At 45.2% G+C, this 27,335-nt stretch overlaps 1 protein-coding gene across 8 annotated transcripts in view; it reads left to right on the top strand.

Moving 5' to 3' along the window:
* Positions 1–27,335, top strand: part of TRAF3IP1 (TRAF3 interacting protein 1) — a 406,766-nt gene that overhangs the window by 57,198 nt on the left and 322,233 nt on the right. For all 8 annotated transcript variants that reach the window (XM_069225520.1, XM_069225521.1, XM_069225524.1 and 5 more), the window contains exon 3: positions 25,756–25,917. In XM_069225520.1, coding sequence (XP_069081621.1) covers positions 25,756–25,917 — 162 coding nt within the window. The remainder of the gene's footprint in view (positions 1–25,755; positions 25,918–27,335) is intronic.

Below are 27,335 nucleotides of genomic sequence, written 5' to 3'. Positions count from 1 at the left end.
GTTTGTGTGGCTGGCTGCCTGTCCGAGACTGATACTACAAGATAGTGCACGTCCGCTGCTGGTGGCGCCGGCGGCGCAAACAATTTTCCGCACAACGGCATCCAACGATTAGTCACCCGCAATTGGGTTTTTTTCTCGCACAAATGGGAAAAATATTGCCTATTTGTGCTGGAAATCGTCAAATCTGGTAACACTGCCCGCAGTCTGACTTGCCGTGGTGTCTGACTGAGTGGCCAGCCGTCAGTGTACTGCAGGTGGGATGCCCTTGTCCCTCAGACCGCTGGGAGGGTTGCCGCTGGGCCTGCCGACCCCTCCAATACATGGTCTACTGTCTCCCCTTGGTCCCCTCCTTACCGGGCACTGTCAACAGAGGTGCAGGGTCAGTAAGCTTGGGCACTGTGCTTCTTCTCTGGCCCAGCGCTATTGGCAGTTCAGTCCATGCTGGCCATGCTCCCACTTCACTGGGCTCATGCTGTGTCTTTGGCCAGAGGGGCCGCCAGGGGCAGGATACACTCTTGTCAGGGCCGCCTCTGCTCCCGCAGTCCACCAGCTATTTTGCACTGGTCCGTGGCTTTCACCAGTGATGTTACGAGGTAGACTGCCATGCGGCACGACCTGAGCCCCCGACTAGGCCAGAGTGCGATTTCCCCCACTCATCTCATTCTGGCACAAGGGACTGGCATCATGTGTATCTGCAGGTATTGCTTGTTCATGGCCTTTAAGGGTGTCGATGATTTGAGTTGAAAGGCAGGATTAATGAAGATCTTTAAGCTAGCTAGCTGGCTGGCAGCTCACGTCCTGTCAGCCATATAGCCTTGTTGGCTTATTAAGTGTTAAATGTTGATTGCTTAGCCACTCTAGCAATCTCACGCTTGTCAACCAGCAATCCTTTGTGCATGAAGGTGACCCTATGTCTGTTAGTGTCCACATCAGAAACCTATATGGAGGACAGTGAGCTTGGGATCCGGGTTCAAAGTCTAGCCCAACACTCCCCTGAGAGTGGTGAATACACACCTTCAGAAGCATTGCAACGCTGGGCATGACAATGTAGTATGGAAGAAGTCCAGGAAATTAGCAAATAACTAGGAAAGTGTATCTTTCCGAAGTGCCAAAGCTTGAGACACGTAGTGTAGACCATGTTGAGAAACAGCACCTGGCTTATTCTAAACTGAACAGCAGTAGCCGCTTCTCTGGGGACCACTTTAGCCTCCTGCCATTCCGCCTCTGAGACGTCAAAGAGCTTATAAAAGAAGCTTATTTTACATTGCATGTGGAACCTTAAGAGCACAGTTTTTTTTTTTATTGCCCATCAGACTCTTCCCAGCCAGGCCGAAAGGAGATTCTGGTCCACTTTGGAAAGAATTGTTTCTGCTTAAGACTTCTTTTGGCAGATTCATTACCTTAGAATAATACCTAGACGTCAGACTGGATCCAGACACTTTGTGAGCAGGACCTGTGTGCTGATAAGTGAGGTTGTTCGGGTCTCCTGCGCCAGAAGTGATGTGCGCACTGCCAATATAGACACCACCCCAGTACACTGAGATGTTTTCTTTCTGTGCCAGTAAATGCAGATCTGGGGAAAGCTACTTACAGAGTCATTTTTTTTGACTGGCTCATTTAAAAAAAAATTTTTTATAGACTTGGCTCCCAGTGGGTATGAATGTCCACCTGTGAATCCTCTCACAGAGAGATGTCTATGACAGCCCCCTATCTGGTTTTTCTGTGGTGCTTGGAGCTTGACCGCAACTCCAAGAATACTGCTGCGCCATAAAACTCAAAGAGCTGAGGGAGCACTCCTTGAAGCTTCTAGTTGCCTGACGCCAGTCGACTTCATGATACTCTATGTCCTGGTCGTGAAGAAGGTCCCAAGCCTCTTCGAGGAGTAGCTCCAGGCACTTTTCATCACACTGAATGTCATCGGGAAAGTCCCACATAAAGTCCATGGAGTCGAAGCTCTCTTTGACTTCACCTCGCCTTCCCAAATCTTCAGATGAGGTATGGGAATGACATCACTGTAGGCCACTCTCCAATGAGGAGCCTACCTCTAAATCCACTCTGCGCCTTTCTGAGTTTCCCAGAACTGGAGTGACCCCTGTTCAACTCCGGGAGTTCTGTGAGGGTTTGCACCTAATTTTTGGGCTGGCTGACCCCTCTGAAGAGCCTTCGTGACCCAGGGGTTTTGTGGGTACCCTCACTGGATTTCTGTCAGCGCGTCCACCCTTGGCACCAATTTGGTCGCTCTGGATCCAGTGCTGGGTCCAGAACGGTTCCGAACATGATACTGCGACTTTCCCCAGAGGCTGTTCTAGCAATGTCTTTCTCAGCGCTGCTTATGGGAGCGCGGACCCCATCATTCTACCCGATTCCGATACAGTGCTGGACTCGCGTTGCCCGATGCTGAATCCAGCTCCAGCCAGAACTCGACCTTCTGAGTCGAAGCCAGTGCCTTTTTATTTTTTTGGCTTATAACAAAGTAGTCCTATGATAAAACACAAGATATAACTCAGTTGATATATCGCAATCCTTGACATTGAACACATAATCCTTTGAAAAAATAGGAGAAAGAGCAGAGAAAATGGAAACAAAAAAGCAAATCGAAGCAAAATCCTTCCAGTTATATTTGAAAACATTAATAAATATATATCCTCTGAAAATACATTGGTTGCTCCGACAAGGAAATATACAATAAACCATTCAAAGTGCGCTCATAGTCTGTCTGTATACACTTCTGATAATCAGTATATTGTCCCTGCAAACTGGGGGGTAACCGCATTATTTCTAGTAATCCCACATTGAAAAAGAAATCCAGTACAGGCGAAATAGAGAGGTTATCGTCGACATCTCAACAAAAAGAAAAAAAGGAGCCACTTAAAATGTTAACAATGGTTTTTCATTAGGACTAAACACAATCATAAAGGGGCAAAGTATAAAGTAAAGGAAAACCCAATTAAAATTCTTTTAATATATCTAGTCTGATCAATTACGCTCTCTCCTCTTAAGTGCAGCAACTCATCTATGTCCTGGAATCCGGACGAACCTAGTATGTAAAAGACGAAACAAAAGGAAAAATATGTAATACTCGCACACTCGGGTTTCAGGAACAAGAAAAACAGTTTAATCTACACACAACGCGTTTCGACTGACACAGCAGCCTTGGTCACGTGACCAAGGCTGCTGTGTCAGTCGAAACGCGTTGTGTGTAGATTAAACTGTTTTTCTTGTTCCTGAAACCCGAGTGTGCGAGTATTAAATATTTTTCCTTTTGTTTAGATTAATTACTGGCTTGCTCGTACCGGTTCTCGCACCACCCCTTTGGGCTGATTGAGATCTTATTTCGAGCATTTTTGAAGTTATATGTAAAAGACGAATACAACTTTGCTCCTTGTCCAAAGTGACTATATCCACTTGAGTCTATAAAAATAGCGCAAAAAAATTATTCAGTGGCCAGTACATGCGGCAGCCAATACACTCATCCAAAGAACACCTTATAACCAACAAGACACTCACCTGAAAGCGGAATCAATAGATTTTCGAAATTGCTGCCTTAAAATGCATATTGCCAATGTCAAAACGCTGTAAAATAACAGAGAAATGAGCTGTAACGAATTTCAACCTAAATTATATATCCTAATTGTCAAAGCAGCACCTACGGTACTCACCACGAAGGCTATCCCCAAATCTTCGAGATGAAAAGATGTTTCCTGACTAAATCACCATAACACTGTAAAAAATTAATTATAAATGCCCCTCAGGTCAAACGTACAGAAACCAATACCTCAAGAAGAAAAACAAGACCACAGTGCAGCATTCTTACCGTTCCCGCAGCAATGTATCCTTATCTTCCTCCCTCTGTATCTCCAATATGAAGGAACCTTTCCTGAATAAATCAGCATTTGCACTGCAGAAAAGTCATAAGGGTTGCTTAGGTTAAGCATCCAGAAACCATTGTCCCAAGAAGAAAAGCGAGACCGTGGTGCAACATTCTTAGTGCTATCGTAACAATGTATCCTAATCTTCCCTGCCACATCCGAGTTGGCGGTCCCTGGGGAAAGTTAAGCGCTGCTCAGTGTCGGCGAGCATGCATGGTCACGTTCTTCGTTGGTTGAGAAAAAGGCGATAACCGATCACAAGACTCAGAATATCACAGCTCCATAAACAGAGTTACCGGTCTTAAAAGAGCCAAGGTCACTATACAGTCCAGTACAAACAAAAGCAGCCATTCATATAATGTGTCCCAAATGTGACAAAGGGTGGGTAAAAACATTGCATAACGCAGCCTGATCTCTCCTTGGTGCCTCTAACCGGTCAAAAAACACTTTTAAATCCAAAAAGGAAATTGCCAAAAGTACAACGTACAACTAGCGGCGCTTGGAGGTACTGCTCAAGATGTTTCTGGATACAGTCTGAACCCTGGGTATTATTCTACGTTAAGGAATCTGCAGCTAGATACAGTATCTGGCAGATGAGGTGCTACCAAAGGTTAGTAACTTGTTCGTCTGAACACCCTTCATTATTCTTTGTGGTTATGTTGACCCCCACCTGACAATGCACAGACTCTTCTCTTTACCCAAGTATTTTTCCTCTGCTGTAAGCAGCGGTACATTTTTTATTCCACAGTGAATGGAGTTCTGCTTGCATTCTTTTCTGTCAGTTCTTCAGATTCCTCGCATTTTAAAATTCTAACCCAGTGACTGAGACTATGGAAAATATTTTCATGCTGTCATGGCACAATGAAGTGCCATTATGTCTTTTGATAGCACATTTGTGTATGTGACCTTGTCCGTATGTTACAACTTCACACTATATTAATGTAGCTGCAGCCTCTGGCTCCTACACATCCTTTTTCAGTGCTCAGGTGTTCGGAATTCATGAAAGAAAAGGAAGTTATATTAAGCAGCTCTAAAGGTCACCCAAGTTTGAATTTAATAGGCTTTTTATTTATTTTTTCTGTTTAAGGACAGGTACATTTACTTGGATTCAAGTGTTGCACAAAATGTAAAAAGGGAGATGTTGTACTGAGACCTTCATGACCTCTGAAGGCAGTATTTGGGTGTTAGATTGGAAATGTGATATATGTCTTATTATGAAATCATAGTCTCTCTGTGTACGAAATTGATTGTTCAGGAAAGTTTGCCCCCAGAGATCCAAAATGTCCCTCGTAGTAAGTAAAAAGCTCATTTCCTCCACTCCGGAGGCTTGGTTTTCCATTGAGCCCTTCAGCTGGACTGACCCAAAGATATTATGCTATTAGACTAATTCCTGGTCTTTCAGACTCTGATAGCAGAGAAAATGACTTGTTTTCTGTATTAGGAGACCTAGCCAGAGCCGGCTCTTGAATTGTTTTCTACATGGCTTTTTTAGCAGACTTTATTTGTGGGCTGTTATGCATTGAAGGTTCTAGCTTAAATGCTAGCAGTTTTGTCTGTGACGCAACATGCATCCTTTGAGTAGAGGATACAGTCTATTATGCTTCATCCCAAAAAGCAGTTGCCCTATTTTTTGTTCCAGGGCAGATTCTAGTTTACAGTTTTAGTGGTGTCTGACAGCGCTGCATACGGTAACTACTGACGAGTTGATGCACAATCTACCCGATCCTCCAGCTTGAGAGAACACCTTTGGTGTCTGTTGACAAAAGTTTGAGAGACAGCAAGATCTACTCTGTGGTCTGAAGAGAATCAATCCCATTCAGAGATTCAGTTTCACATCAGTCGGAACTTATTTATGTATAGCTTTTATAAAGCATTGCATGTTACTATGTGTTTTTTTCATTGCCCTGGAGGAGCTATAAAGTATACCTTGATCAAGAGACAGATTAAGTTGAAGTCCAATCGGAATGGAAAAGCCAGAGTCCAATATTCCTTGATCGCATCAACAAATATACTGAAAGTTAAATTAAGACACAGGCCTCTATCAAGTACCGATCACTGAAAAGTTCCATTGCCTGCCCTTCTAAATTGCTTTCCCACTTGCTGGGTCTGGCAGGAAGGCCAGCCTAAGTTCCTTTATGCACCACTTCCTGAGACATCTAGGAATGCCTTAGCACCAGGGATAGTGTTGTAGTGAATCCTATCTTGTTTTAATGGGAAGCAGGAGTTAGCTTAGCCTTCTGGCTTGTAGACTTGGGCCCCCGTCACCCATTGAGTTTTACCCTACTTAGTTTGCTCTGTTTTAGCGCAATTATTTTATCATGGCTTTCCAATATGGCTGCACTGTTTTTAGTTAGGCCAATGTTTTAGTTTCATGTTATCAGTGCTACTGCGCTAAGGCGTCATTATCAAGCTACAAAGAAAAACAAACTATAGGTATTCACATTAGGTACTTTCCCTCTTTTTGCTTTTGAGGGAATTGTTTATGTAATTGCCGCCCCAAGCATGTCTTGTTATCTATTGTTTGGGAGCAGACCTATGTCAGGGGTCCGATCAGATCTGTATAAATACATCTTACACAGACAGATAGTCATAGGGATTCCTACGAGATGCCATTGACGCTGTTGATGCTGCACGTCGCCTTGATGCTGGCCTAGTCTTCGTGTCCCTACAGAGTATGACCTCATTCCAAGGTAACAAGGGTTGGGGGACTCTTCTCATGGACACGGCATTGGCAGATTAGGTTTATCACACCTATCGCTCCTTAGGTTAGGGATTAGGTTCATCACGTTAGGGTATTAAAACATATATTATATCTCATGTCATTTCATGTTATTGCAAGATGGTGGGGGTCTTTGTACTAATGACTTTCGTGTTCACAATTCTGTTTCTTGCACTGTTCATTATCCTTTTCATTGCAGCCCATGCAATTTATTGTAGATTGCAGTATTGTTAATAAAAACCTATTAAGCTTTTACTGCATCTCCTTCGTTGCCTGTGTCTGATTGAGACATGTTGTTTATGTGAGAAAGGGGTAATCTCTGTTTGACCACGACACTCCCTGAGATGTCGCACTCTTGAGTCCATGCGTAAAGGCTGCCACAAATCACCTTTTACTGTTTGGGTTTTTGGTGAGGTGCTGCTTGTGAGCCTAGAGGGTTGGGACAACAGTTGTGACTTGTTGTAGGATGGTCTTAGTCACCTACAAATCTAAGTACTATCATCCTTAAACCAGCAGTCTTGCTTAGAGAAAGAGTGAAACTACGACAGTGTTGTTGAATGTCCACATTTTTGGCCTAGGTCTGCAGCACTTTTTCCTCTCTACTGTCTGAGGGCCCATTTGCTGTGCAATGGCAGCCTGTTGGAGTTGAAGTAACTTAACTGTGCAATTTTAAACTATGTTTTAATGATTCCTGCAGGTAAATACAACAGCTAATGCTTAAGCTCTAATAACGTTTTTAATGAGAAGAATCACTTTTTCTTCCATCACAAATATTAATCATTTTTCCTTCTATCCTAAATATTACAGGCTTCTTACATGGGATTCACCAGCTGGGCCTTTTGAACCTATCGTGGCTGTCACTCGTTTTTATGAAGTTGCTTTTTTTTTATTGTAGGTGTGAGTTGATAGTTGTTCCCTGTACACTGTGCACAAGATGCCTGTCTCCATGTGGGCCTGGATTTGGGAGATCCAGTCTGATTGAGGGCTGAGAGACAAATTAATTCATCTGCTGCCAACAGCTTGCTGCTAAAAAGTACTGATGCACACTAAACAAGTCCAAACCAACATCCCAGACTCCTTTTACTGTGTGATGAGGGCCATCAGTGGGGGTCTTGCTTGCCACACAAAAGATAGTAGTTTGTTCTGTATTTTGTGGAATTCAAACACCCTGGCTGTTTTGTAGGACATGTGGAAATATAGGCAATATTCAAAACAGATGGAACAGTAGTCCCACTCAGCAGTTAGTATCCTCTAAGAATCTCTTTGTGACCAGTTCTAGATTTATGGCAAAGTATGTCTTCAGTGTTAACAGTAAGTTCCTCATAAATTGTAATGATATTTATTTAATGTGCAGTGGACAATCCTTCAACCCCTCTTTATGCAGTAAAGCCACAGATTTATTATAGTTGGTTTTTAGTCCGCTATCCCTGCCATATACTTTGTCAATTGTATGAGGTATTAAGAACCTCAACGATCAACCCCAACACACAGCTGTTGGTAGGACTGTATGTCTGGGCAGGCACTCAGACAGGGCTAAACTGCTAGGGCAGTTTGTGGCACATTTAAATGCAAAAGGGGGCAGCCCTGGCTTGTTCCACAATGGAGTGAGAATTGATTTGATAGTCCCCCTTTCACATTGACATTAGCTTTCAGTTACTTGTAAAACAATTCACATCACCCTTCTCCACTCTTTTGGGGGTCACAGAGGAGTCTATCATTACAGATGAGGGGGAACCCCAGTGCTTCTTCGCTGGTCCTGAGGGTTATTAAATAGAGCACATCAGTGTTGCAGGAGGCCCTCCCCCAAATTGGACACCCTTCCTTGCCTGCTGAGGTTCAATGATGAAGGCGGCCATAAGCCACTCCCTACTTGTGGCAACTGGGTGGGTGTTCTATGCATAAAATAACACAGAAATTAGAAAAAAATGTTCTATTATGAAAGGATATGTAGCATTAATTACAAAAGTAAATGATGTAAAGGCATTTATCCACATAAAAATAAAAATACTAAAAGCCAATTAACATTTTTACAATGTTCAAAAATTAGTACATAGATTTTCAAATTCAGAATTAATTTCCAGTCAGTCAAATGTAGGCTTACATTAACAAAAATTAGAAAAGCCAAGTCTCCAGCATCTTGCAGAACTAAAGGTGTAAGTAGGGGTCTGTGATGTGTAGTGGTAGGTTTGTGTCACACTTTTCTAGTGAGGTAGAAAGCCCTTCCTCCAGATCTAGATTTGCGTATGTGCAGGATGTGTGCTAGTAGCAGTCCAACAGAGCGGAGGTGTCTGGAACGTTTGTGAAAGAAGATGCAGCTGTTCAGGTGGGCAGTGCCAGTGTTGTGTAGTGATGAAGGTGTGAGTAAGGAGTGTGAACTGTTCACCTCTATGTATTGGGAACCAGTGGAGCTCCTTGAGGTACGGTGTAATGCGAGTGCTATGTGGGAGGTTCAGGGAGATTCTGGCTGCCACTTTCTCAATGGCCATTAGTCTTATGGTGAGTTGCTTGCTGATTCCGGTGTGGAGGCTGTACCTATACTCCAGCTTGCTAGTGACAAGGACCTGTGTAACAGTTTTGCAGGTGTCACTAAGGAGTAATTTGAAGATTTTTCTTAGCATCTTCATGGTGTGGAGGCAGGAGGCTTTAACAGCGTTGACTTGCAAATTCATGCCCAGTTTGCTGTTGATGGTGATTCAGAGGTTCTTTACGTGGATGAAGGTGTGTCCGCTAGTTCAGCCATCCACTAGGTGTTCTTGGCGAGGTGTTCTTGCCAAAGATCACAACATTTGTCTTGTCGGTGTTGAGTTTGAGACAGTTTGTCTTCATTCAGTTGGCAACTTTGGTCCTGCAGGCGATGAACTTGTTCTGGGTGTTAGGAGTCTTATTCAAGAGGGGGAGTATGAGTTGAGTGTCGTCAGCTTAGGACAGGACATTGATATCATGGGCACGAATGATGATGGCCAGAGGGATTATATGTGCGTTAAAGAGGGTCGAACTGAGAGACGAACCTTGTGGTAGTGCACATTTGAGATTGTGGGAGTGCAACAGGTAAGGGGTCAGGCTCAGTGCTTGAGTCCTGCCAGGACTCCGGAGCTGATGTACCAATCAGTGGATTGTAATCTCTAGTAGGTGAAGGATGAGGGTAAGGTGGAAGACCGTGTTGAATGAAGCAGAGAGGTTGAGGAGGATGAAGGCTGGCATGTCTACTCTGCCCAGGATCATGGGAACACGGTCTGTGGTTGTGGCGATGCAGGATGTGTCTGTTCTGTGGTTGAGACTGAAGCTGGACTGTATGATGTCAAGGAGTTGGTGGTTGCTGAGATAGTCAGTGAGGCGTCTGTTGATGAGTTTCTTTAGGACTTTGGCTTGGCACTGTAGCAGGGAGATTGGTCTGCAGCTAGTGAAAATAGATGGGTCCACAAAGGATTTCTTGTGTAGAGTCAGCACTGTGGCATGTTTCCAAGGATCCAGGAAGGTACCTGAAGAGGTGGAGATGTTAAGTTTAGGTCTGAATGCTTTGCTGATGGATTAGAGTTCTTTGGTGTACGTGTGGTGGGGGTAGGGATCCGAGAGGGACCCATAATGAATAGACTTCATGGTGGCAATGGTCTTGAGCATGGTGATGGCAGGCCATGAAGTCAAGGTTGCGTCTTTGGCCAAGGCAGGGAGCTAAATTCTGAGGCCAATGGAATTTACTTGAGGGTTGAATTTATTGTATACAGAGGTTATTTTGTTGCTGAAGAATTGCAAGAGCTTGTTGCACAGCTCCAGTGAGGGGGTGATGCTGGTGGTGGCAGCTCCTGGAGAGGTTCAAGTCTTTGACTATGGAGAAGATCTCTTTTCTGCTATTGGTGCTGGCATTGGTGCCATATGCAAGTGCTGTGCACTTGGTGTTCCTGATCTGTTAGCAGTAGCATGTCAGGGTAGATATTAAGGTTCCTGCGATGTCTTGACTCATTCTGCACCTGCACTCCAATTGTTTGAAGTAGCGTTTTGTCCTCCTGAGAATCTCTGTGTGCCAGCTGGATTGAGGTCTTGATCTTGTGCCTTTGATGTGCTTATGGGGGGCTAGGATGTCAGCTCAAGCAGTGATCCAGCTATTTAAGTTGATGAAGCATTCTGGCTGGCTGCTAATGTGTTTGGGCCAGTGTGCACAGAGAGCAGTGGTCCAGTCATCCTCTGAGATGTTGTTTCTATTCACCATGCAGGTCAGGCAGTGGTTGATCCTTGACAGTTCAGAATGGGATTGCTGAAACTGATAAGGGCGTGGTCTGTCCAGATGGTCCCTGTGGACTTGTTGACTGAGATGTTGTTGAACGAGGTGAGAATCAGACCTATGAGGTGACCGGCTGAGTGTGTTGGTTCAGTCACGAGTAAGGGGATGCTCAGGTTTATGAGGTTTTGTAGGAGGGCAGTTGAGTTGGTGTCAGTGTGGTCTTTTAGGTAGACGTTTAGGTCTCCATGGAGAATGAAACCTCGAGTCAAGGTTGAGTGGTGTGGAGATGCCTACGATGGTGCTGCTGAAGTTGATACCTAGACCTGGTGCCTATGGACAAGAGTTCAGCTTAGAGAGAAGTTGGCTTTGATGTGATGTCAACTCAAGCAGTGATCCAGCTATTTAAGTTGATGAAGCATTCTGGCTGGCTGTTAATGTGTTTGGGCCAGTGTGCACAGAGAGCAGTGCTCCAGTCCTCCTCTGAGATGTTGTTTCTATTCACCGTGCAGGTCAGGCAGTGGTTGATCCTTGACAGTTCAGAATGGGATTGCTGAAACTGATAAGGGCGTGGTCTGTCCAGATGGTCCCTGTGGACTTGTTGACTGAGATGTTGTTGAACGAGGTGAGAATCAGACCTATGAGGTGACCGGCTGAGTGTGTTGGTTCAGTCACGAGTAAGGGGATGCTCAGGTTTATGAGGTTTTGTAGGAGGGCAGTTGAGTTGGTGTCAATGTGGTCTTTTAGGTAGACGTTTAGGTCTCCATGGAGAATGAAGCCTCGAGTCAAGGTTGAGTGGTGTGGAGATGCCTACGATGGTGCTGCTGAAGTTGATACCTAGACCTGGTGCCTATAGACAAGAGTTCAGCTTAGAGAGAAGTTGGCTTTGATGTGATGTTTCAACATGAGGTGTTCCATGTTGCTGGTGGTTGCATCCATGTAGTGGTACAGCTGATGGCCTCTTTTATGATGAAGGGGATTCTGGCACTGGGCTTGCGTTGGAGGTCCTGTCTGACAATCTTGCAGTCTGTGGGGATGTCTGTGGCTGATGCAGGCTTTAGCCACGTTTCTGTGAAAAAAAGGCATGATTATGCAGTATGTTCCAGATCTCTGTGACGTGTTCGACGAGTGAATGGATGTTGAGGAACAGGCATGAGAGTGCAGCAGCATGTTGTGTAGATGGTGGCAGGCAAGTGAGAGGCTGAGTGAACGGGATGCTAGTGGTTTCAGTGCAAGACAGGTGAGTGGAGGAGGTAGGAGGATACATGAGAACTTGCAGGAGAATGCTCCTTCAGAGTTGTACAGGGCAGCGTAGCAGTAGTGTGGTGAGCAGTGGCTGGGTTAAAAACACAGAGGTTCACGGTGCATGGTAGGAGGACCAGGGCTCCTGGAGCTGGCCGCAGATGGGGCTGGACAGGCGCAGACAGGCTTGCTTTTGGCGTGCCAGTGACGTGGCCACTATTAAGTACGTCTTGGGAGGCGAAGATGAGCAGGGACGGCTGAGGGGCTGTGAGGAATCATGGGAAGGTGGAGACGAGTTACGGAGCATGGGCGAGATAGACGGAGGTAAAGAGTGCAAGAACATGCAAAAAAAAAAAGGCAAACAAAAAGAAGGCACAAAGATCAAGAGTGGAAAACCAGATGGAAGGCACACAAAGAGCAGAAGTTAGAGCAGGAATGGGAATCCGGTAAGAGCACAGTGGCAAAAACCAAAAACTGTTAGGAATGAGAGAGACTGGTACAGAAAAGAGCAAGCAGCAAAAGGCAAGAGTGGCAAAAAAAAATAGAAGAAAGCAATGACGAGTAAGACAGCGACAGAAGTGTGAACAAAAGAGAAGGGGAGTAGGAGAGGGAAAACAATGTGGAGAAAAAGTGAGGTGGGAATCTTGGAAGCACAAGAGTGGGGTCTGAAAGGGCCTTGCCTGGTCAGAGGATCAGGTATAGGTAAGTTCTAGGAGGGTGCTAGGGTGTCTGCCATTAAGTAGGTCCTGGAAGAGGGGAGGAGAGCAGAGGCAGTGAGAAGGGCCTCTCGTAGGACCCTTACCATGGGGGCATGACTGCTTGGTTTTGGACGGCACCACCACCAAGTGTGGGTAAGTGAATCAAACCCTCACTGAATGACAGCTGTTGGCCTGACCTTCTCGGCTAGCTAGCAGCACTTCAACCACACCTACAAAGTAAAGGTGATTTTTGGGAGCCTAAAAATATGACAGTGACTCTTTAGGGAAGTCGTGGTGGAACAGATCTTACCCCTTTGTCTCATTTGCACAAGTCTCGCACAAAGAAGACAGACAAAGAAATGCAGGATAGTTTTCAATGCATTTATTGAAGCAATTGCATTCTATGATAAAATGCATGAGCTGCTATTATTAGGAAGATGAAACATAATACAGCAATGATTGTGGCCATTGGAGTAAAACACTTAAACAGTTCCAACATCCTGACATAATCACGTCTTCTGCACTTTTAGCATCTAATGTGAGATCATAGCAGTGTTACCCCTTCTACCTGTACTTTTTCATGGAAGGAGCCACCTCCTCCATACCTGGAAAAGTGGGGGTCTGTCTGTACTTTTGCTAGCAGTCCTCCCGGTTGGCTGGAAAGACAAGGCCAATATCAGTGAAGCTGTCGATGAAGTGGCACTCAATGTAAGATGGCTGGCTGGAATGTCCCCTCTACCCATCTTCTGCCTATGTTGTGAATAGCAAAATGTGTTGTGTTCTGTGAACAGGCCTGATGTGATGATATGTCTATGGTAAGAAGGCTGACTCCGTAACTTGTGGATCGGCAATACCAAGTAAACTATCGTTAACAGCCTTGAGCAGGACATAGAGTAAAATGAGTGTAAGGGACAGATAAATGTAGAACATGACCAAACATGAGCAGATAAAATATAAGATAAGCTAAAAGCGAGCTGAGTTAAAATATAATACAATGAATAAAAGTGAATAAAATGTGTTTGCTTTTTAAAGGCACAGACTATGGGCCTAAGAGCTAAAATATGGGTGCCCAACTAGACGCTAAAAAGGAACCCATGGCAGGCAGGGAGGGCTCGCGATAGTGGCGGAAGGTGGGAAATGAAGTAAGGAGTGCATGGGGAGGTATAGATTGCTGCCTCACTATCCAACAAACTAATGGATGTATAGTGTGTTATTGTGCAGCTGATACAGCACCACAAGAGAAACAAAAGTTTTTCCAGAATGTATGTATAACAAAATTTAAAATTCCTCAAAAGCACCTAAGAAGGTAGAGATAGGTAGCAAACTAATCTGTAGACCAATTGCAGAGTAACCTCTCATATGGATCTCAGCTAAGCTCTATCCAACTTTCAGGACTAAACTAAGGAGACAGCCATAACTTTGCATCATTCACCTGATACAGTAAGGCAAAATCGGATAGAGACTTCTAACTGCAGATTACTTACCTTTGAATTTCCCAGGCGTCAGGCTGGATCCAGAAGATTTTTGCATGAGTCGTACCCTTGCATGCTGTCAGGTATCTTCGTTCGGTTCTGCGTGGCATCTTCGGCACCGAAAGTGGCGTCGCAGTCATCTATATATGTGCACCTCAGTGCGCGGACATCACTTCTTTTCTTTCTTTGCCAGTTAGCGCTGATTTGGAGAAAGAGCTTGACAGTTTTTTTTTTTTTTTTCCAACAGTGTGTTCTTTTTTTCTTTTTTTGTGTTGAGGAATGTCTTCAAGGAAGACAGGTTTTAAACTGTGTGGTGCCTGTCACCACACCATGTTGGTTACAGACCCCCATGTGGTGCCTTAAGCGCAAAGCAGCTCCAAGTCATCCTTGGACTGCTAGGCCATGGTGCCGAAGGCTTTGAGGGAGCAATCCCTAGAGCTGCTTGCTGCCTGACAGTCAACGCCACTTAGCGTGGCTCCTCTGAGATCTTGGTTTCGATCGAAGAGAAGGTCGTGGGACCGTTCCAGGAGCCCCAAGTCCTCTTCGCCCCACTCCAAGTCATCGGGGCACTCAGGGAACAGGTATAAGAAGCACAAAAAGTCGAAGCGTGCCTCGACTTCTCCTCATCCGTCGGCCTATGTGCCCACTTCGGAATATTATCATTACAGTCAAGGTTACGCAGAGCTGTTGCCAGTTCTGACTCTGTGCTTCCCCACATTTCCAGGAGCCGAAGTGACCCCTTCTCAAGTGAAAGGTCATGGGCTGTTTATTTGAGAAGGCTGACCCATCTTGAGCACCTTTGTGCCCTGCAGGGTTTGGAGGAGGCCCCATCAGCTTCCATGCCGACTGCTCCAGCCTCGACTCCGATGGGGTCCCACAGATCCTATCTCAGATCCGGATGGGTGCCAGTCATGCCAACAAGACCTTCTCTGGTCCCGAAACCAATGCTCCCAGCGGTGCAAACCCCATTTGAATGTCCGATTCTGAGTGGGGCTTCGGCTGACTCCAGCACCGACCGGCTTTGGTCCTAGGTTGTTGCCTAAGCATTTTTCTGAGCAGCCAGGCATAGAGTAGGAATAGGAGGGGGTCACTGAACACTTTAAAATACCAGTTGGGAACATCTGTGGACTGGTATGAGGAATTGGGCGATGCCAGTGGACTGGACACACTTCCAGATGTTGGTTTGCTTTCTCCCAGTACCGTGGCTACAGAGAGGGACGTTCATATGCAGTGGTAATGAAGAGGGCAGTGGAGGCCATCGACCTCAAACTCCCCTCTGTGGCAGTCAAGGCTAATCTCTTGACAGCAGTGCTTCAGCCTGGAGCTTCCTCATCAGAACCTCTGCTCCCCTTCAATGAAGCACTGACTGATGTCCTGCTAGGAACCTGGTCCTGGCCGAGCACAGGGGCTCCTGTGAACAGGACAATTGCCGACATCACCGCACATATTTCGGCGAGAACTGCAAAAGACCTGCAGAGGTGTCTGACGAACTGTGATTGGATCAAAGGCATACTTCTCTCCCTTCCCCAACTAGATTTCACAGTGGTGACAGACGTATCACGCTTGGAATGGGGTGGCCATCTGGGAGAGGTGAAGATCAGAGGACTGTGGTTTCTGGAAGAATCCGGACTCCACATCAGCTTGCTGGAGCTCCGAGCGATTCGACTGCCATTGAAATCATTTCTTCCCTCTGTCAAGGGGAAAGCTAGTGCAGGTGTTCACGGACAACACCATCGCCATGTGGTACTGCAACAAGAAGGGTTGGGTATGGTCGTGGATCCTTTGTCAAGAGGTCCTGCATCTCTGGACATGGCTGGAACAGCAGGGCATAACCATAGTGGTTTAACACCTGGCAGGTTCTCTGAACACCAGGATGGACAAACTCAGCCATCGAGCCACCAGTGATGTCTCCATTCGGAGGTGCTGAAATAACTCTTTCAGCAATGGAGAGAGCCTTGCTTGGATCTGTTTGCCTCCGAAGAGAATACGCAATGTCAGCAGTTTTGTTCGTTAGTTTCCAAGGCGGCTATTGCTGTGATACGCTTTTTGTCTCAGGAGGAGTTCAGGCCTCCTGTACGCCTTTCTGCATCTACCACTTCGGCCTAGAGTTCTCAAGAAGATCAGTAAGGACCAGGCCCAAGACATTCTTGTGGCACGGACTGGGCACAGAGAGTCTGGTATTCCAATCTTCTGATAATGAGCATCAATCCTCCGATCAGGCTGTCCCTTTAGGAGGATCTTCTGTTACAGCAGCAGGGTAGGGTCCTCCACCCGAAACTGTCAACATTCCACCTTCTTGCGTGGAGATTGAGCAGTGACAGTTGATAGCCTTTGACCTTCCTCCTGAAGTCTGTAATGTAATTCTGGCTACCAGGTGTCCCTCCACCCAGAAGGTGTACGCCTGCTGATGGCAAATGTTTGTATTATGTTGTACAGAAAAGTCTATTGACCCTCTTTCTGTCTCTCTTTTTGATGTTCTTCTCTTCATTCCCACCCTTGCCCGGCAGGATTCTACTCTAGGTATTCTTAAGGGCTCTATCTCTGCTCTGCCTGTCTTTAGACCCTCATTATGAGTCTGGCGGTCTTTAGACCACCAGACTCGCGGTGGTGGTCCACCAAATTAGGACCCTGCCTGTCGGACTGCCGCCACCACCAGGAACAAGGTTCCTGACGGGTAGGGAGCAGTTGAAGTCGTGCTCAGCCATGGTGGTGCTTAAAGCAACACTGCCGTGCTGATCAGGACTTTGCTTTCCGCCGGCCTTTTCACAGCGGGGACCCTGCCATGAAAAGGCTGATGGAAAGCCAGTGCTGAGGGCCACAGGGGGGCCCGCACTGCCCACAACCATGTAATGGATAACCACCCTTGGAATGCGCTCTGTCTGCTACGGCAGAAAGTTTGCATTCGGAGGGTGCTGAGGGCATCCTCTGTGCGACGCCATTGGTCTCGGCTCCATGAGGAGCCAAGGCCAATGTCACCGCATGGTTTCCACGGGGCTGACCGGCAGGAACCTCAGATTTCTGAGTCAGCCTAGTGGAAACCTTGTAATTGGCCCGGGGGAGGGTGCGGGGGTAGACCTCCAGCACCGTGGTGGTCTCTTCTCGATGCAGCTGGCAGGCCGACGGTCAGCCTGCCAACCACATAATGAGGCCCTTAAGCCCGAAGTGTTGAATGCCTATCATCCATCACTTGAACAGTGGTGCAAAGTTGTGATGCCATGTTCCATTGGCAAAATACATAAGGGCGAGCTGGTTTGTGAGCCAGCTAACCGGGGAATGACCAACAACCATTGTTTGTTGTCTATAAACTATTACACATGATCTGTATTTGTTATTCTGTATAGGTGGTAGCTAACTACACTAATGAGACCCGTTAGGATTTGGAGTTTACTTCCATCTTGTTATTGTCTATATACTGCACACGTATAATTCAGTTTATTGGACACGTTTTGCATATAATTCTGCTTCACCGTTTTTACCACAGCAGTTTCAGTATATGATGCAATAGCTTCTTTTCCTTTTAAGCACAACATTGTGTAATGGTTTGGACAATGTGTGCTGAGCATGCTGCCAGTCTGTATTGACCTGGGAGATCATGGATATCCTCCTACTTATGTAATCCTTCATTAAGAAGAGTACAAGGTCCAGGCAAGACGCGTTACTCCTGAGCTCTATGCCTGAACTCCCAACAAGGCTTCCCAGGGCATTAAGGATGGGGATGAACCTGGTGGCTCGATGAAGGTGATGCCCTGGCGTGTCGGGCCAGACGAGACACCTGAGGAAACGCCGCTTCATGGGGAATTGACATTAAGGAGTCTCCAGCTTGACCAGAGTGGAGTCTAAGATGGCAGCCGCTGCCCTGCTCTTGGGATCGCCGCAGCTCATGGTGGAAAAAAGAAGTCCTGGTGGACGCCCAAAGTTATGAGGATTTGGCAGTGCTGCTCTGTTTGAGTGATGAGAGCTATTTACTGGCACCCGCCACCCTACCTTGTCGATTCTTGTAGTCAGGAAGATGAGGGAGGGGCCTAATTGAATGCCCACAGAGTCTGACCTGGGCCTTCACCACAGGCGGGCTGGTCACAATAGCCCATTGCCTGTGAAGTGTTCCAACGCACTGCATGCTCCAAGAGGGCCGATAGGCACCCTGAGCCACAGGGAAGAGGGAGCACTCTTGTGTCAGGTAGGTGAGAGTTGCGCATCTGTCCCAATAGCACTGCTTCATCACCCTCTGTAGCTTGGGAAGGTAGGAGAGGTTTTGGGTAGACCTAGTTAAATACCCACTGAGGCAAAACATGGTTTACATCATGGGCGTTCACATCATATTAGCCTATAATCTATGGATTATGCCAACGCACGACAAGCATTAGTGGGTGCTCACGCAGGATTTTACATAAACAACACCCAGAGAGACACTGCCACTTGTGGTGGAGGGTCCAATTCACATACATTCTTGCCGCTGGCTATACCCAGGACCACTGAAATTGTGCAGCTTGGGATGGTCAAATTATGCAGCAGGATTAATTTATTTACCAATTTAGTTTAGTTAAAATCTGCAGATAATGTATTGGCAAATTCAGCAAATCTATATTTATTTGATAATTGCTGCAGCCACAGAATTGCATAATTTCAGGGGCCCCGGCTATACCCATCTCAAAGAATACACAACCAACAAACTATGACCACATGTAGGCAAAAAATGTCAAAAGCGGCGTCCATCCACGATCTTCTGCAAACACTGCAAGCTGACTGGCAACACAGCCAAGGCCAGTTGGAGGCGAATTCCACAAGTGACAATAATGGTGTGGGCTAGGGCACCCTGCTGCAGGCTTATGCCCCTAAGGGTGACATCATGAGCTTGCTGGTTGAATCCTGCAAGGACATTGCAGTCACCAATATAGCGATCTCTAAACTGGATCATTCTGTCTAACCTATGGACACACATCTTTGCCAAGTACATAGCAAATTACCTGTAACCATCCACGAAGAAGACGAGATGGTTCACAGGCTGGCCGCTTGGGAGGCACACTGCAAGGACCTCCATGGACAACATAGAAAAAAAAGCACACAGGGAAACATTATCCTTCTGTAGGAAATCCCTAAGGAAATACCTAACCAAGAACTTGAGGATTATTTTCAAGCATTGTTTCAGCATCTCCTGAAGAATCCGGCATCTGACACCCGAGGTCAGACCAAACACATAGGATGCAACAGAAATGGAATCTGGCGCAAGATGTCCTCACGAGGGTGCATTTTATTTATGGCTAAGTAAGCCATCCTGAGGGCGGGTAGCCTTCAAGAACCCATACACTTTAGAGACGCTGCTATCGCTTTGTTCCAAGATGTTTCCCTACTCCAGCTGGCTAATCGCAAAGACTTTGCTCAAATTACCTCTCATCTGCACACAGAGACCATCCCATTCTGCTTGATTGTCACTGTTAAAGGCACTCAATGTGGGGCTACTGAGCTTGTGGAGGCAAGGAACATTTTCGGTTTGCACTGCACAAGTGACTCCGCTGCCGAGGTGGTGGCAAACTACCTTCCCACCCTAAAAAAGACATCTGAGGTGAATTGCGCAAACCAAACACCAACAGACCCTGAAGAGACTGGAAGTTGCATCATTGTCTTTGAGACACGAAGCTCCTACCTGCCACATCGGAAGATGACTAAATGGGCCTGATTTAGAGTTTGGTGGATGAGGTTACGCTGCCACAAACGTGATGTACGTCCCGTCTGCCGTATTATGATTCCATTATATCCTAAGGGAATTATAGTGCTGTGGATGGGATATCCGTCACGTTTGTGACGGAGTAAACTGTCTGCCAAACTCTAAATCAGGGCCTAATGATCATGGAGATGATGGACTCTAGTGGCAGCACTATCCCACTCTCCCTCAGGTCCTTGGAACTGTCAGGACAGCTATGGCTGCTTTCACCTTTCCCCCCGCGAATGGGGCCCGAGGGACCCGCTGAGATAAGAGGACAGTGAAGCCACCTGCTAATTTGCTGCCACTCTAAGACTTTGGCTACATTAGCTGATGAGGGCATCCAGAACTGTTCATGGAGCTAGCCTCACCATTTATTTATTATGTCTTTTAGCACGTGAGTGGACAACATACAGTTTGTATGCCATTATCTCTCAAGAGGTGTATAATGTTTTTGTTTATGGTATTTCTTCTCTGTTCATATGTTTCTTGCACATTTCCCAATTGCCACACATGCAACTACGACCTAAGCAGAGCTAAGATGATAAAGTAAGAGTGAAAAAATTCCTAGCTATTGTAATGAAAAGTTTCAGTTCTGTTAGGGACATGGAGGTGAGGATTACCCTTCACTTTCTTCTTTTTATTCAACAGCAGGCAGGCAAACATTCAGAACTTCATTTCCCATAGGCACTTGGGAAAGGATAAGATTTAAGTAAACATTAATAGTCAATCCACAGTCTCTAGCTCCTTTATAGTCCGTCTTCTCTGTTGCCTCCTCTTCTTTCTTCCTGCAACCAAAATCGACTAGGCACTTCCTCAGTTCTGCTTGGACCCATCAGATCCTAGAGAAACACAAATACAAGTCAATGACTCAATGTACCATCCTAACCTCTGAATCTTAATGCAGTCAAAGCCAAACAGTAATTCATGATCGATAATACATTGTTGGAAAGAAGAGATACAAAATATGCCCACCTTTGCGATGCTGAATCCATGGAGGGACTAGGCATACCAAAGAGGGTGGGTTAATCCTCGCCTCTGTGTTCCTAATAGAATTGAAACTTCCTGTTACAATAGCTAGGACATTTTTCATTCTATGTCAGGACATCTATATATATTAACATCTGTAACATACATGGGCTTTACTCCCCAGTAAAAGGAGAGCATTGTTATAGTGGCTCAAATAAGAAGTGGATGTATCCAAGAAACCCAACTTCTTCAAAAAAGATGTACCTAGACTCCTCCCATCCCTGTTAAATGAAGTAGCTGCAGCTGAGGAGAGGGACATAGCTATCCTGTTGAAGCAGATCAACACTTTTTCTAAGAATCCAAGTACCAGGGCAGAGAGGGGAGACTGATCGAAATCCAGGGCAGACTTGGATCTTCCTCTGATGATTTTCTCACTGTATGCCCCAAACAATGGAAAGAATAATGTGACATCACCACAATGACATGCATAGTGCATCCTTCCAAAGGCCACATCCTTATAGGTAGGAATGTTAATAATATACTTCACCGTGAGCTTGATAGATCCTCTCTGACACCCAGTCAGACACGTACCTTGATTCACCATAGGTATTTCTGATCTCCTCTTGGATGATATTTGGAGATTGCAGCATCAGGGGGACAGGACTACATCTTGCAATCCAACATCTGTAGATCCTAAACTCTAACCGATTACTTCTTGACTTCTGTGGCTCTCTACGCCATATTGTCTCTGGTGTAGAGTATTTTGGCTCCAAAATACTCTCCAATCATGCAGCAGTTTGTCTACACCTTAACACTATTAAACCTTACCTGCCCTCACCTTAACGCCAGCCACTGAGCAAAGTAGTATTTTGAAACTGTGATGGATCGTATAAAAGAAGTGATCATTAATTTGAGGAAATTGACAATGGGGATGTATCCCAGCGAGTGCTATGGGATGCAGAGAAAGGAGGTTATGAGTGGAGAACTTGTCTCCCACACAACAACCCTTAAACGACAGAATAGACAAAAAAAAACGACTTACAGAAGGAACTGGGCTGATTGGAAGCGTTACACAATCACTATAACTCGCTTTGTACAAACAGAAAAAAGTATGAGGCAACATAGAGCATATATTAATGCGAAATAGTACCAAGAAATTGTAGTACCTAAATCTCCCTTACTATGAAAAATGTGACCAGGACAAACTAAACCAATCACGTATTAGAAATCATATTCATCACATCTGTGATGAGCAGGCAACCATCCTCACGGACACCAAGTCTATCTTGGATTCCTTTGACGTATACTACACAACTCTCTTTACAACCAACAGTCTCATCAGACACACAAGACGCATACCTAGCTTCTTATTGATGACCAGTGGAGCGAGATGCCTCCCTTCCACTGGAGGAGGAACTCGCAGCAGAGGAGGTCAGGGTGACAGTATGCAAACCTCTGCAAACATGTGGGATGAAAGGCACCATGCCCTGACAGGCTGTGATGGTTTTTTTTACTTTTCTTTACTACGCGTTTGCCACACTATTTGCTATGAACGTCGCAACAGCATTTAACAATATAATCATGAAGGGAATAGCCACTGACCCAATGCTAATCATGTTATAATTCATACCACACAAACAGCCCTTATCATGGACCTTCTTTAGAACCTTAGCCCTACGTTACAGTGAAGGGAAAATATCTATGACTAAAATAGTTAATTGACTGTGGTATGGTCCGCCCTAATCTCTCCACAACAAACAGGATTTAACAGCAAACCCCATGCCAAAGATAATGCCGGATTGGCACCTACAATCATGCAGGCGACTGGAAGAACCCACACACTAGTGGTTCTTCTCTCCTTGGATGCTGACAAGGCCTTTGATAGGGTCCACTGGCTATCTCTCCAAACTTTTAAATGGGACACCAATGGGCCCATGCTTAAAACACATAATTTTGGTGAACTTTCAAAGGCTAACAACCAAATTGAAAGTGAACGAAGACCTTTCACCCTAGCCCCTAGTACACAGAGGACTAGACAGGTCTGTCCTTTGTCCCCATGGCTGTTCGTGTTATCAATGAAAACTTTCATCCAAAAGTACAAGCCAACCCAAGTATAAAAAGCCTGATAGCAGGCACTGAGGAAATTAAGCTATCACTATGTATAGAGGACGCCTTATGCTTCCTCAGTAACCGTTCTATCCCGGCTTTAAAAGAAGAATTGGCACTTTTTATTGTAGTCTTCAGCCTATTAATAAACTATACAAAATTCAGTGGCCTTCGGGTAGTGCCCTCGTCATCAGATACTTGTGACATACCTACTCATAATGGATTTGCATGGGAGAGAACAAATGTCCCTAAATTGGTAGCGCAGACTTACCTGAAAATCTGTGCCAATGTAATACCCCCTCTCTTTCAAATATGTTTTTTGAGGACCTCTACTGCAGGGGCAAACTAGAAATCTCCTATTTAGGCAGGAAGTTCCATTAAAATTAACTTTTTACAGAGGCTTCCATACTTTGCTCAAACCCTACTTCTTAAATTTCCAACATCAACTCTGGATAAAATGCACAAAAGCTTCAGTCATTTATTTGGAAAGAGTAGGCCCCTAGGATACTGATACCCACGCTATACAGGTCACCCGCAAAGGGTTGTTTGGGGTTACCAAACATTAAATCCAATAATCTGGTGGCACAGCTTCACCCAGCTCTGGACTGGACTGTCCAAACAGGCATTAAAAGCTGGGTACACATTGAATAACACTTCTCTCCCATCCTTTCCACGCACTGTTATGACTGCCTCTGTGAGTTTGACCTGGGAAAAGACAGATACTCAACACTATCCTAACCCTGCTAGAATACTAGCAATAGGTCACGGCAGAATGGGCTCTACAACTTTTCCATCCCCAATTAATGCTATGTACACCACAACCCAAATTTTCCTCCAGGGTAACCGACCCAGTCTTTATTTTCAGGATTTTCGGGCATCCTCCCACTAAGGGAGACTTGTACCCAGATGTGGAATTTTGGTCTCAAAGACCTACAGGCCGCCTGGTGCATGTGCAGGGCTGATGACTTCCACTAAAGGCAAATAGTTCACTGGTCGGGAATGAGAGGAGTGGGGGTCAAGGCAAGCAGAGCTAATACTGCCCTGGAGAAACTATATGCAACAACAGATAAGGGCATAATCTTACTACAGAAGGCCATTTCACTCTTAGGCTCCTACCCTAAACATCACAGCAGCATGGGAGTGGAATATGAGGTGAGAAATCTTGAATGAAAGTTGGGAAAAAAATTGAGGGAAGAGCGGCTAAATAGTCTATCTTCACTTCCCACCAGGAAAGTGCATATAAATTGCTCACACAATGGTGATTTTCCCCAACACACCTACAAGCTATGTTTAGTAGCCTGTACATCTGCTATGGGGGTTGCAGGGAGAGACGGACCATCTTCCACATGTGATGGTCCTCCATCTTGATCCCAGATTACTGAATAGAGAATTTGTCATACATCAGGTTAATGTTGGGCAAACCTCTACCATTGGACCCATTGGTGGTTCTGATTGGAGCCTCTGTCATGGGCAGTGTATATCCTTTAACAACTCCATCGTGTAGACTCATCACACACCTTTTGATTGCATCATGCCTTGCCTTGACAAATTCTGGAAACTATCCACCCCACCCATTCATGCATAGTCGGTCAAGGCTTGCAACGCTTAGGCTTTGGAGAGGCTTACAGCCTTGGTGGATGATTGTATGGACAAATTTGAAACAATATGGCTTCCCTTTAAAACCAGCATTTAGTGTTATCGATCACCTGCAGCATTAATGACCGGCATGCCAGTCTTCAGACCGCCAGAACTACGGTGGCGGTCAGACTGCCGCAGTCGTGGCAGTCCGACTGCCACATTATGACTGTGGTGTGGAGCTGCCATTGTCCAACCGCCAACACCACCAGGCTGCCTGCAGACTGGCGTTTCTAGCGGTTGTAATCCACCAAGCATTACGAGTCCCCATAATGCCAGCCTTTCCGAAAGGCTGGTGGAATGGGGGCATCAGGGGCCCCCATGCACAGCCCTGTCGTGCATTCCACTGCCCAAATTACGGACAGTGGAATGCACGATGGGTGCTGCTGCCGCACTGCTAGATTGCAGCCGGCTCGATTATGATTAGACTTCATTCTTGGGCCAGATGTTTGAAATGGCCAAGAAATCCTAAACAATATCTAGGTTTAACTTAGACTGTCTGTTAGCTGCTGCATCCCATCAGAAGCTAAGAATTAGCAAGTCTGGGGAACAGGAATAGGCTAGACCTAGGAATACGTTCTCCCCCTTTCACACCTTAATGACATATAGTACTTATGCTCCTTCTAGCCTTTTCCTCTGGATGACCTACAGACCACTGTCATTATGAATATGGCACAGATAGAGAATAAAAGATCAAGGTATATGGTAGATTCAGGCTGTAAGAGGGAATGGAACCTTTTCATGGTTGAATTGTGCATTGTGATCAGCTTTGCAATTATTTATGCTATAAGCTAATGCTGTAGTTCTACTCAGTGGATATGACATATAATGAGTTTATAGGAGAGGGATGAGGAGTATGTCCTTATGGAGGCTCAGAGGGTTTAAATAAAGTGTAAAGGACAGAATTTACTGTCCCTTATGTTATACCAGTTTTCTTTATGTGAGGAATGTTTCCAGTGCTGTTATCCGTGCAAATCTCTTCTATGTCTGAGTTAAGTTTGCACTGCTGTTGAAACCTACAGATTTTAAAACGCAAAATCTACTACATTTAATACTCAAAATAATTTCTACTTGTAATGATGTGTGCTGTGCAATGATCATTTTGTGCTTTAACCAAATGTTCTCTCCTCACAGGATAAGGAAGCCAAGATCATTTTCTTACAGAAGGCAGTGGATGTGGTTACAATGGTACTCGGGGAACCTCTTTCAGTGAAGCCAGCCCGTGTTGTAGCAGGACATGAGCCTGAGAAGACCAATGAACTGCTCCAAGCTATTGCTAAATGTTGTCTCAGTAAGGTGGGTCTGACACTATTCAACAGTTATTTCTTAGCCACCATTGAATGGGTGACGAATTTGGTCTCTGCAAGATTAAAAGTGGGTGGTGTCTTCTAGGTATGATGGCAGCGTTAATGTGTGAATCCTCCCTGGGATTCATGGAAATCACTAGGCCTATTTTGGTGGTGGCAGTAAAGAGAGTACATTATATTTTGAGTTTGTGTATGAGTGGTTGCTCTGAAAAACTTCCTTCAACTAATCCAACTGCCTTAATGTGATGTTTGATAGCATATCCTATAAAGGACAAATAGGGAGGTATTTATGTACATCACGCCAGCAATGTGTATAACTACAAGGTGAGCCATTTATTTTTGTATCATGCTGTACTGTTCCCTGACAGTGAACACAACAGTAGGGGTACCTGTGCCACGCAGTTTATTATTTTGCAATGCATATATTCATCCAAGCAATATACATAGGCATGTTCAATTCTGGAGAGCCCTGGTATATCCAGAGTCTGCTATAATTTGAAAGATGGTATAATTAAATACCATGTTACGGTCCAATCCTTGGCATCCTACGCGTCCTGTCTTAATCATAGCCTGGTATTATCAGAGTTCCTATACATAATGTGAAAATGGCCCCAAATAAGAAAATTTGATTTTTTAACAGGACAAGTACATGAGTGGAGCCTCTCATCCCATTGACAAGTAGATGTTTTATAACATTCTATACACCAGGGATGGGGTTGAAAGGCTAGTGACTAAGGCATGTATAGTCTTTATTGAAAGAGTTAAAGAGAGGGTCTCTCGTGATAGGTTGGAGTAGGGCAGAAAAATATGTCATTGCTGTTTTTAAAAGGGTTACATGGGACACCCTATTGGGGGTCTTTCTGATGGGATGGGAGATTCTGATTCTGACTGATGCGAATCAGTAAGTAAGTGCTCCAAGGAGCTTTAGGATTGGTTTTCTTTTATGGAGTCCTGCCCTTCTGATTATTACACCTGTAAAAGTTATTCTGTCAATCTTACACATGCACTTGTCTGGCTGCCTCTCCTTACTTCTGAGCATGATCAGTTAGCCAGGCAGTAATTAGGTGATAATGGTGCATGTCTGGGAACCACTCCCTTAGGGCTTACGTTGATTGTTTTTGTAAAGATGCTGCAGTAATGACTCCATTACACAATTGAAATTCTGTGTCACAGGGTGTTTTACACTAAAGCAGTGCATGATGGTGTTATGCCCAGCAACACTCGTTTGGTGAGAAACATCCCCTTTTGCAGAAGTCCCTCTCTATTGTTTCACAGAAGACACACTGCTTTCTTTGACCATGTTGCTCCACTCATGGTGATCTGAAATCTACACTAAATGCTGCTGCACCACATACTTTATTTACAGCTTAACAAAGACTTGTAACTGGTGCTTCATTCTTCACAGGG

This window comes from Pleurodeles waltl, chromosome 3_1 (genome assembly GCF_031143425.1).
Source record: "Pleurodeles waltl isolate 20211129_DDA chromosome 3_1, aPleWal1.hap1.20221129, whole genome shotgun sequence".
Classification (NCBI taxonomy): domain Eukaryota; kingdom Metazoa; phylum Chordata; class Amphibia; order Caudata; family Salamandridae; genus Pleurodeles; species Pleurodeles waltl.
The sequence above is the reverse complement of the archived record's forward strand: the minus strand, read 5'-3'. Positions and strand labels throughout refer to the sequence as shown.